Raw genomic sequence first — 12,659 nt, forward strand, 5'->3', positions numbered from 1 at the left:
ACAAGCTGTGTTCACTCAGTGGTAATAGATGTTCAGATGCATTTCTTATTTATCACCTTAGATATTGTGGCTAATCCCTCGTGAACCACAGCACAAATTCAGTCCTGCTTCCAACATATCCACAACTTATGAAAAAGGTTATTGTCTTCTCCGCAGATGTTAGCTACTCCTCGTTGTTGTTGTACCTTAGCCCTTTCTAGTAATTACTTTTCTCCATAAATCATTCCGATGCTTTCCGTCTTCAGGCTTCCTTTTCTATACTTTTTCTACAAACTTTATTTTTACTTAGTTCAATAGCAATGGCTTCATTTCCCACACTTTAATCCTGCTAACACTCCAACGTAATATATTTTCATATTGTCTCATCCTGAATTCCTCAATTAGCAAGAAAGAGAGGATCTTCCATTTACAAAGCTCATGGTATAAAATGTCACCTGAGAAAATCCAGGTTGTATCCCCAACAATATTTAACAACCTGCTCATTTTCCTCCCCATTTCCTTCGTCACACACATGGGAGTCTTATAGGAAGCAAGAATCACTGCAAACAGAGCAATAACACTTATTGATTGTACTGTGTTTCACGCTTTCCTGGCAACTCTTTATTGTCCATCGTTTTGAATCCCTATTGGCGCTTTGCTGTCAGGTCTTTAGTACTATCTTTGTTGTTTAATCTGCACAGAACCATTTAAGAAGCCTTGTAAACCACGTTCCAGCATTGTGAACAGAACACATAGCTGCCAAATTCATTTATTATGGGATCACCTTTTTAGAGTTAAATCACAACGTGCTATTTTTGGAATAAAAATCTGTTTTCTAAGCAATGTCTGTGATAAAAACGTTTAAAGGGGAAGACAAAGTAAACCACCATTGCCCTATTAATTTGTACATGATGGGACTGGACTGCTAAACATAACTGACCCATCTTATGGTTTTGTCTTACAGTGTTTTAGCCAACCAAAGTTCTACGGTTTATGTCTTTACTAGGATTAGAGCCACTTTGAGCAGTTCAAGAAATGTGCAAAGGAAGTGCACGTCTTCTTTCATACTTCTGCTGTAGCCCACTAAGAACATACATCTCCCAGTGGAAGACAGAGCACAATCACTCCATCTTTGCACATGTCATCGCCAGCATTATTCAAAGGAGAAGCAAAATCCACTCTGTGGGTACATCTTTTTACTAAGGCTGAGCTGAAATGCCTTTCCCCGATATTGCTGTTTTGTTCATAGGCTGCAGCTTGGAGAAAAACTTGGGAATGTGAAGTGCTATTTTTCTAGAAAAAGAGGTGCGAGTGGAAATAGGAATGGCAAGTAGTTTATCCTCCCTCAATTGTTAAGGAATATGTTCATAATCTTTTCTGGTTTCCTCTGCATTTACAAATATTTAGTAAATTTTTGATGAAATGCTAAGGAAAAGGCAGTCCCTTCCCCCACTTTTTCTTGGATGATTGTATATATATTGAGAATTTGGGAGATCTAAAACCAGGAAGTTTAGAGGTTCTGTTGTCTCTGATACCAGAACTTTCTATCACTGGGGAGATGTTGCTGTCGCCGTCTCAACTTGCTAGGTTATGGAGTGCCACATATAACTGGTGTTTGCTCTCCCAAACCTGCATCAGTGACATGATGAGCTTAGAAACATTATTGATTTTTGATCTCTGATCATCAAAGTTCACAAAGGGTTTCAGGGGCCCTCAGTTACACTTGTGTCATCTTCTACAGATCCTACTCCACCCACGACAACACAAAATCTCCTTCCACATACCTTGCTTTGTCTCTGTATTTGTCCAAATCTGGAAATATGACTAGAGATTTGATATCCTGGGCAGTGCAAGGATAAGGGACAAGATAGGAATTCCCTGCACACCAGGTTTCATTCAGTGAAGTCATCCCGTTACTGCAAGAACATCCATCTGTGCTATAGGACTTCCTCCCACACTCTTTTCTCTGTGCACCCCCTTAAATCCCCTTCAGAGGATTGGGGGATCCCCCAGAACAGATGGATATGTGTGAGTGCAGAGGGCGAGGACAGGGAGAAGAAATCCCATTGCACAGGTGGGAGATCCTCGAGCTAATGGGATGAATTTCTTGGATACAAAGAAGAAAGGCAGGATACGAATGTTATAAATAAATAAATGTAAAATTCTGATAGGTTGACCTAAAACATGCAGTTCAAGGCTGCAATTACAGCAGCTCATGGTTTTAATGCAGAGAATCCAGTAAGTAATAAAGTACGAATGACTTTTGACGTTTAACTCACTTTATCGTTTTGTTTGCAGGAACATCTGGTAGCTTCACTGTTACCATTCCATCGACATTGGTCTTATCAATGAAGAGTGGTTGGGTTCGCAGTACATCTGGTGCTGTTTTTGCTGTTACCCTGTGCTGAAGACCTCCAGCGCTATTGCCTCTATTGGTCAGTACAAATGAATATGATGTCTCAGGCTTCAGGTTGGTGATAAGTTTCTGAGTGGCTCGGCCATCTACCTCAACTGCCATTTTCCCATCATCATACAGGATCTAAAAAAAGCGAAGGTTTTCATTTTTGTTAGCAAATGGTTAGCTGCATTTTACTGCTTTTGGTCCAGCAATACTCAGGAAGATAGCAACGTTCTGTTTATCTTCTCTTGTATATGCCACAACTATGTATGATTCTTCAGAATTACCTGAAAACTTCAGTTATTTGGGGGGACCTTAAAATAATGATTCCCAGCAGCTTCCTCAATGATTATCACTAGCTTTTCTTTGCATCAAACTTCTATGATACCCCACTCAGAGTTATATTATGTTCTGCTAGACAACAATTCCTTTAACCTGAGGCACACTTCAAATTAAACTGGATTTAACACAAATGCACAGTAATGGCTTGCTGTAAACTAGCTTAGGTTTCTGCAAGCTGTACTGGCTGGGAACAGCTAAAGGCAGCTCTCTTTTCCTTCAAGACATTCAAAAATGCAAGCTCAACCTTTAAGTCTGGGGGCGCAGGCAGGAAGGTGGATATGTGTGAGTGCAGTAGCTCTTCAGTTGCCTGATACCACTTGCCAGAACACTGGCACCAGTAGAGGTATATTTGGTTTACTCTAGATTATGGCCATCTAATACCCATTTACAAGGGGAATATCTTTTCTCAGTATTTAGGGCTGTTGTTTCACCACACAAAGTCCTGCAATTGCCCCTGGCAGACTACCTGTCAGAAGGCGGAGATGAGCAGACTTGCTATACTCCAATTTTTGTTTTTTTCTCAAAGGTGGGTCATTATGTTCCACCAGTGCAAAATCTGTTCTCCAACTCCTGTGAACTTCATGTACTCCTATGTACTATGTACTGACTGGTAAAATGGTTTGTTTCCTAAGCTAAAAAGTTCCAGGCAAAGTTCCTTCGGTCCCAATGTCAGGTACTAAACTGTGTTCCTAATTCAATTCTATTTCTGGAAACAGGTGAATGTCCACTATTCACCAAAAGCATGATGGGCTGCCTTGAAATGCTGGTTAAAGATTTTGGTATTTGGCCTGGGGGAGGGATTACTTTTACATTTAACCAATGAGGAGTCTATCAGCTCGTGGTCAAAAGCTATGGCCCCCAAAGTCTCCTGAATTGGACTTTCAGAATCCTTTTTACATCATCTGGGTTATGACATTGTCCTTAAATCCTTGAAGCAGAGGTTATGGGATACTGCATACAATGATCTTTGCTCTCTGTTATATGTAACCTGCAGACCGTTTGTGTTCAGAATTTAGTACAGGCGTGATTTTCAATTACCCTTGTACCTTACAAATCTCTCAGTACCCAATTATCGCTGACTGTTTACCAAAGGCAGATTAAATGTATTTCCACCTGCAGTTCTAAACGGCAGACTGACTGGTATACCTTATCATAGTAGACTTTGTTTATGTTCTCAGGCTGTCGATTGTATGAAGCATATCTTAATACACTTTGGGCTATATGAAGAAGTCAGGGATCAATTAATTAAACCCTTATTGGTAAATTTACCTGGGAATTCTGATACCTTCTATCTCATCTTCTCGAAGATAAGTCAAATGATACACAAATGAGAACATTCCTGCATCTCAGGTTTTACCCTTCAAGTCTTACAAACTGCAAAACAACTTACTTTGAAAGGCAGAGCAGAGTTGTAATTCTCTGGTATCTCCCAAGAGAGCAATACTGATGTCTTCATCACTGCTTTGACATGAAAATTTTTTGCAAACACTGCTGGAAAAGGAAAAAAAGCAATGTATTTAAAGTACATCTTGACCTTGGGATCCCATCCCATTTCCGACACTAAACACACTCAACAATTCTCCTACCTGCTTTTAAAAAACCATATCCCATTCTTACAAATGGCAACTCAAAACGTTCTATTTCTCTTACCTGCAATTATTGCGTAGATGTGAGCCAGACTTGCCTTATATAGGATAACTGAATACTAATGAATCCAAAACATGTAAGTTTCACATACTTTACCTCTGGTGTTAGTTGAAACAATTTATACGATGGTTTGGTCAGTTTTAGTAACAGCTTCAAAAATATCGATATCCAAAGACCGAAATTCCTTTAAAAGAAAAGTCATAAGCAGACAAATCCTACCTTGATCCACAGGTAGTGTCCTGAACTGGACACTGGGACTATATGGACCAGGCCCTTTGCTTGTGTGTGCACGTATTTTTACATCATATGTGGTATCTGGTTTTAAGCCTGAAAGCGTCATAGTAATATCGGCAGGAACAACAGACATCTCCGTTTGGTGATGTGCCACATTGATATCCCTGTACTGCAGAGTGTATTTGGTGATAATACCATTTCTTTCTGATAGGATGGGCGGTTGCCAAGATAGCTGGACTGAAGTTGAAGTGGCACTTTCCGAGCGCAGGTTTTGAGGGAATCCGCTTGGCAGATCTTCTGGAATCGAAATTTCCTTTACCATCTCCTCCCCAAAGCCCACTTTATTTCTAGCTGAAAGCCTGAAGACATACGAAGTCCCCTTGTGAATATCTGTAGCAGTGTAGTGGTCATCCTTGTCGGTGAAATCCCGCGTCGTAAAGGCATCTATGTCTTTGCGGCCAAACCTCAGGCGGTAGCCCTGCAGAGGGCCGTATGTGTCGACAGGCGGGTGCCACTGAATTAGAGCTGTACTCATTTGTGTGTGGCTAATTACAAGCCGAGGTTTTCCTGGAACTGCAACACAAGATGACATCAGCAAGTAAAGTGGGCGAATGCATCATTTCTAACAAACTTTATTCAAGTATCTTGAAAAAGTTATGTATGTGATGGACACACTGTTTACTCCTGTTCATCAAGTATTCATTCAGACAGCACAACAAACTTAGGCACTTTGTCTTTCCTAGCTCCTCTCCCTAGCTTCTAACTTTCCTGCCAGAGTGGTACCTATTTCTCTACTTGCACTGGAGTGCTTTCGAACTGCTAGGTTGGCAGGATCAGAGACCGAGCAACGGGAGCTCACCCCGTCGCGGGGATTTGAAGCGCCGACCTTCTGATCGGCAAGCCCTAGGCTCTGTGGTTTAACCCACAGCGCCACCCGCATCCCAAATGCAACTTTATTACACCCAAAAAAGAATGTTTTTTTAAAAACAAACAAACAAACAAACAAACACACAAACACCTGGGGCATACCCAAGTACTAGCTACCGTGTTTCTCCTAAAATAAGACATGGCCATAAAATAAGCCATAGCAGGATTTCTATGCATTTGCAAAATATAAGCCATTCCCCGAAAATAAGCCATAACCCAAAAATAAGCCATAGTGATGCGGCACCTCCAATTAAAACAGCCTGGAGAGGCTTCACTATGCAGCGTACTGATGCGATGCGGTTAAAATAAGACATCCCCTGAAAATAAGCCATACTGTGTTTTGCTGAGGGGAAAAAAATATAAGACGGTGTCTTATTTTAGGAGAAACATGGTATTATTACCAACAATACACAAATATAGATGTCATATAGCCATTTCCCACCTCTTCCTCGCTCCTAACACCTTATTCTTGTGCAAATAGAATCCTGTGCATTGTACAGGTTTTCCCTTTTCTTCCCGGTGTACGAAGTATATCTCTTTGCTTAATTTTGACTATTCCCTACAGCTGCATAAGAGGCAGCTACAGAGCTGAGAAAAGACTATAGATATATCTATTTCAGGCCATATTTTTCATTGCATTATAACTATCACTGAAGCCAATGGAGCACAAGGAAAAGCAGGTGAGTCCACAGAAACAGAATAATAACTCCTTCAGATTTCTAAGAGGAGGAGCTGCGGGGAGCTGCCGCTAAATTATTTATGCCATAAATTGCTTTTACTATTGTGGCAGCTATCTGGGTTTAGACAATTTTAAAAACACACACATTGATCTGTTTTGCCTGAATATATATAGCCACGTGATGTAAGACTTACTATCATTTCTTTGTGGCAGAAATAATAAATTGAAGATGACTCACATACACTGTAAATCATTTGGTAAAATAAAAAGCAGATTAGAACATTTTGTCGTATATCAGGCTTATTATAGTGGCAAGAATCCAGCAATAGGTCAACAACTGATTGGGAAATTCTCCTAAACAGGCACAAATTGAGTTGCACAACAGTACTGTACCGCAATTGTGTTTTTAATTATGACTTTTGGAAGTAGCCTCACATTTCTGGAAAAGTTAATGACGGAAAGTTCAATTATTGTTTCTGTGAATGACAACACCACAATCTATATATATAAAATAAAATGAATTCATCTACAGGAATTCCTTCCGCACAAGTACTCAGCTTTTTCTGGCCCCACTTTTGTTTTTTTACCTTTGTTCATCCAAAAGCTACACTCTCAATCCTCATTGGGGTCACCAGTTTTATCTATTTGGTAAAATTGTTTTAGTATTTCAAATGTTTTATACACTTAGGCCAGGGGTAGGCAACCTAAGGCCTGGGGCCCGGATGCAGCCCAATTGCCTTCTCAATCTGGCCCGCAGACGGTCCAGGAATCAGCATGTTTTTACATGTGTAGAATCTGTCCTTTTATTTAAAATGCATCTCTGGGTTATTTGTGGGGCATAGGAATTTGTTCATATATATTTTTCAAAACATAGTCTGGCTCACCACATGGTCTGAGGGACGGTGGACTGGCCCACGGCTGAAAAAGGTTGCTGACCCCTAACTTAGGCCTACTAGGGGCATAGCCTGGGGGGGGGCAGGGGGGCCCTGACCCCAGGTGCATGAACCAGGTACCCACATGCAGGCAACTGCAGTGTGGTTGTAGAGGGACTCAGGAAAGGTGACAACTGCTTCACTCACAATATACCGCCAGGTGAAACAGCCATAAAACTCTAGCCCTCATACCAGCCCTGGGTGATGTATCAATACATCACCCAGGCCTATTCTACATTTGCCAAGGGCCGCGTCGGCCGACTGGGCTCCACCACGCAGGAGGCTCAGTGTGGCCCCCATTTTTCTCCGTGGGGTTGCTCCGGTGTTACCATCATTGAGGGCTGGGCTGGCACCCTCCTATTAAGATTCCTGCTCTGTGTTTGCAGTCATGAGATTGTTGTCTATCACATGACAGTGTGTGTTTTCATTCCACAGTGTGGGAAGTGACGGACACAGGATGTTTTGGTATTACTGTGTTCCGTGAAGTGAAGAGCTAAGTCAGAATGCTCCAAGTGTATTATATGTAAATAAACGTAGATTAGCTAAAATGCTGTGCTACTGAGGTCTATTACGCAAACTGCCAATGCTCTGCAGATCCCTAAGTGTGCTGATGCTTCTTGGCATCAATCGCTGTGATGTTCAGGCTGAAGAAAGCTTTTGAAGCTCCCGAACGATAGACCAGGAGGGAGAGAACATGCCAGACGGGCATGTGTCTCTACCAGGGTCCTACACGAGAGTAGGACAATCCTAACACCTCCAAGCTTGGTGCACACACCTGCCCTGAGCACCGGAAACTGCTGCTATGCCACTGAGGCATGCCATAGCCACCTACACAAACATTTTGAGTTTCAATTCGGAAAGCATCAAAGCACAAACTGATGGTTGCAAGGAAATGAAAGGAATCTCCATCTATTTACCTGCACCAGTAGTGGACACCAGTCTGGGTTTGCTTCGTGCTCCATCTCCTTTGGTCGTATAGGCCGTCACAGTGAGAGAATAGGTTGTCTCGGGCTGCAATCCTGCTATTATCATTTCCTAAAATGAAGTAAAACAAAAACAAAAACCAGAATGTGTATTAAAACATATGCACTACTAAATCAAGATAGTTTTGCCTTGCAATTAGTTGCAACATATAACATTCAGCGCACATGGCTTTCGTGCTACCTGCAGTGATGGCAAGCTTTTGATCGGATCAAAATAGTGCGTGAGGACTTGCAATGCACTGCATTTCACTTATGTCAGCAATAAGCGTGAAGGCATTTCTGAGCAGCATGCCCCAAGTCGTTTTGCCAAGCAAAAGGCCAAAGGTTGAGTGCTGTTAACTGTACTAACTGAGGTGGGGGAAATCCTTTTGAAATTCACTCTGTGTAGAGCAGGGGTCCCCAAACTAAGGCCTTGGGGGCCGGATGCGGCCCATTCGCCTTCTAAATCCGGCTCGCGGACGGTCCAGGAATCAGCGTGTTTTTACATGAGTAGAATGTGTCCTTTTATTTAAAATGCATCCCTGGGTTATTTGGGGGGCCTGCCTGGTGTTTTTACATGAGTAGAATGTGTGCTTTTATTTAAAATGCATCTCTGGGTTATTTGTGGGGCATAGGAATTCGTTCATATTTCCCCCCCAAAAAAAATATAGACCGGCCCCCCACAAGGCCTGAGGGACAGTGGACCGGCCCCCTGCTGAAAAAGTTTGCTGACCCCTGGTGTAGAGTCTTATTCCTAGTGTAGTACAAATAAAGTGGGGAATGAGAATCAATTTGATTTAAGAATTTACTAGCCATTATTTAAAAAGTTATGCTATCACTGCCTGTATACCTGAGAACCCTACTTACATTCCAACTTCTAAAGCTGCTTTATGCAGTGCTATTTTTCTAGGGGGGGGGGAAGGGTGCCAGATCTCACCACGAACACCTCCCTTGTTCTCTTATAATGGCAATGGTGCCCACCTGAGAGATGCCAGAACTGAGTTCCAGTGAGTTCCAGCTGAAAAAGCCCCGATTTTATGTAATATATGAAGGCTGCATTCATATGCACTGTTCCCAGAAGTAAGCTCAGCTACTTCCGAGTAAAGCAACACTGCACTGCACTGTTGTAACCCTTCACACATATATACGGAATGAAGTTCCATTGAAATCAGTGTGGCTTACTTGTGACAAAACATTCTTAGGCTTGTCCTCTAGCTACTATGAACATTTATTAGATGTAAGCCCAACTAAATGTAACAGGGATATTTTTAAAGTTAATATGCACAGGATTGTACATTAGAAAGCCCTTTCTTTTAGTGATTAAAAAGAAAACATATACACTTTTATTAAAGAAGTGTTTGTAAAGTGGCATTCGGTATAAGAGTAATTTGTTCTCTATAATCTGAAAGAGCCATTAAACATAAATTGAAAATTTGGTTTCAATGGAACAAGAGAAGATGGAAAAGGCATTTAGTATTGAATACAATGTGTTGGGTTTTTTTTTTAAATAAACAAAAGGGGATGAAGATTAAAGCATGTTTGAAACTGGCTCTGAGGGCAGGTTGAGAAAGTTATAAATCAGTAACAATCAAATTGCTAATTACTGAGGAAAGGATCATAAAGTGAACAGAAGTGGGAACTAATGATGTTTAATTTACAGGCTAGGTATCAAGAGTATGATCCAGCCAAAATTAAGCCTTTTAAGTCCAACTGATTTCTATATACAGTGATACCCTGGGTTACGTAAGCAATCTGTTCCGGGTCGCGGTACGTAACGCGTGCGTGCGTATCAGGAACACGCGAAAAAACCCAAAAAAACCCCTGTAAGAAGCACAATTTGAGTGCTTCTGCACATGCACGAAGTGCGCAGAATGCTTCTGCGCATCCAGGGGTTGTGCATGCTCTGGAAACACTTCTGGGTTGCGGGCGTTCGTAATTTGAACGTCCGCAACACAGGAGGTACGTAACCCAGGGTTCCACTGAATGTCCTTAACACACTCCCACTGAAATCAATGGGACATAATTTGCAATCTAAGAAAACATGTTCTTAGTTCTTTCTTACTGCCAATGAGTAAACCGTATATGCACTTTCCCCAACACTAATAAAAAATGGCAAAGTTGGGTTGCAAATGGGGTTTCATGTATGGATGGCAGAGTTTGCAAAAAGATTTTTTTATTAAACAGAATGGCTATAAAATGAATAGCTCAATAAACTCAGAGTGCCCATGTGTGGAGACTTTCCATACATCAGTAGAGCTCTGGTTTATTCCTGATTCCACCTACCATGGACAGCGCAGTTGGCTGTTACCATCAGCAGAAGCCTCTTTAGTTCCCCTTATGCCCAGTTGTGTTGCTTATGTGCAAAGGGCTGAAAATAGGGATTTTGGGGTCATATGGCAATCACCTATATATCAACACTGTGCTCACCCTAGGAGTAGATTGAGTCCTTTCTTCAAAAAGTGTGACCTAGCTTCAGAAATCCCGTACTTTTCCGTCTATAAGACACCCCCATATATGACGCCCCCTATTTTGGGGGACTCGAATTTAAGAAAATGGGGGGAGATGGCACAGAGTTGTTGAGCTTTCATTAAGAGGGGAATGCCAAAAATCGCTCACCCGCACGCACCGCAAAATCCACCTCCTAAGTCTCCCATCGCCGGCAGAATCTCCCAATCACCCGCCCAACTGCCGAAGCGTCAGCCAATCAACACCACCCATTGATGCAGCAACCAATAACATGCACAATAGCAGCTGACAGCCACAGCAGCAACCAATCAAACGTCCACCCTATGCACTACCCATGTATAAGATGACCCCCCACTTTTTAGCATGATTTTTAAGGGGGGGGGACATAGTCTTATACACGGAAAAGTACGGTAGGTTGCTTGAGGTTTGTAAAATGCTCATGTATATGTAGAATCTATGAGTGCAATCACCCAGTGAGATAACAACAAAATAGTCATATTAATGGATAATAAAAATGGGTTCATTAATATGCATCTGAAAAATGCAATCCAAAGTCTTCAGACTTGGGCATTCGGTCATTCTATGAATAACCCTATGAAGCATATGGATTTAATCCTATGGGACAACACATCTCTTTCTAGTTAAATGCTTTTAAAAAAAATGATCATTTTCAAAGATTGAACATGGCAGACTTAATCTGAACGAACACTGAATTATCCACAAGAAAACAATGCATGTGGATATTCAACATCAGTTCACTGACTGACGACATTTCATCAAATCGAGAGAGGAAACTAGAATATAGATCCACCCTCAGTTTCTGGGGCTTCAGTTATAAGGGGGAGAGACAGTATGGGCAGGGGAAAGAGTACAGATAAACGAGCATCTTTTTAAATGGAGATGATGGAATCTTAGTTAATAATGATGGAAGTGATATCTGCAACGAAGCTGTTTAAACATCGCTGGCACACAGCCAGTACCAATGTATATTTTCACAAATATACATTTAAAATGATGTATCAATAACGGAAAATGGGCACCATGTTAGCACCTAAAAATAAAGAAAAAGTTATTTGTTTTATAACAAATCCTGAGTGCATTGGGACCTGAGGGTGCGGAGTTATCAAGCAAATGGGAATGGTTACATGTTTTGTGTTATTTTAAGAATAGTTTACTGGAGCACGCCGTGAGGTAAAGTTAGTGACAGTCACTGAACAGACGAGTATGCAAATTCAACACACTTAGAAAAAATATATATCAGCACTACGCCAAACCGAAAGGAAAGGAAAAAGAAGGCAGAAAAATCCAAATGCCATAGACGATGAAATAAGGTGTTAATCCATGCACATGTGCAAACAACCAAATGTTTGAAAAATAAAGATTAAAGCAGAGGAAAAAGCCACCACACTTTTTTGATTGGCCAGTCAGTTTTTACTCACATGTTCAGTAGTATCATCATATTCCCACTAATTGAGAGTAAAGGATGTTGGGAAGAAAAACAGAAGACATAAGGAGATACTTGTAGCCTGGCTGAGGCAACTTTAGTCTTAGGACAGGAAAAAAAAAATATCGTAAAAACTAGCTTGCAAAAAAAATCAGCCTGAATTTAGCTCCTTAAAAAAGCAGCGCGACTTGTTGCCAAAATTGTAAATAAGTAACAGGCTCTCCTCCTTCTAGGAAATTAGAGATCCCAGTCTGGAGTGCCTTTATTGTTTCATAGTAATGTTTCATGACTGCATTAATTTGAGCTGCTGAGATGTAATGAAAGGCTACATTTTGTTTAATCACATTCTACTAAGCCATATTCATTTTCATTTCTATTTTACCTTGTCAAAATTAATTCAGTGCACCTGTTTAGATTAATAGAGGCAATTTATATGTACTTGAGACTTCATGTCAGTAATGAAACCCTATGACCAACAGCACATTCTCTCTGCTCAAAAAATGGAATCTGACTATAGTCCCCCCACCCACTGGAAAAAAAAATACATTCAAGAAAGATACAACACAACCATATTGTTCTCCGCTGCCTTTTTTTTTTTTTTACCATCATTGCAGATTCACAATGAAGCAAAGGCAGGAATAGTTTGTTC

General features: G+C 41.1%; 1 protein-coding gene across 50 annotated transcripts in view; it reads right to left on the bottom strand.

Annotated features, from left to right (window-relative positions):
* PTPRD (protein tyrosine phosphatase receptor type D) overlaps positions 1-12,659 on the bottom strand; it is a 794,829-nt gene that overhangs the window by 135,046 nt on the left and 647,124 nt on the right. For 18 of the 50 annotated variants that reach the window (XM_033173198.1, XM_033173199.1, XM_033173220.1 and 15 more), the window contains 5 exons: positions 12,006-12,032; positions 8,056-8,173; positions 4,586-5,173; positions 4,110-4,210; positions 2,259-2,518 (listed from right to left, as the gene is read on the bottom strand). In XM_033173198.1, the coding sequence (XP_033029089.1) occupies positions 2,259-2,518; positions 4,110-4,210; positions 4,586-5,173; positions 8,056-8,173; positions 12,006-12,032 (1,094 nt within the window). The remainder of the gene's footprint in view (positions 1-2,258; positions 2,519-4,109; positions 4,211-4,585; positions 5,174-8,055; positions 8,174-12,005; positions 12,033-12,659) is intronic. The other 32 variants (XM_033173228.1, XM_033173239.1, XM_033173236.1 and 29 more) reach the window with 5 other exon arrangements.

This window comes from Lacerta agilis, chromosome 16 (genome assembly GCF_009819535.1).
Source record: "Lacerta agilis isolate rLacAgi1 chromosome 16, rLacAgi1.pri, whole genome shotgun sequence".
NCBI lineage: Eukaryota > Metazoa > Chordata > Lepidosauria > Squamata > Lacertidae > Lacerta > Lacerta agilis.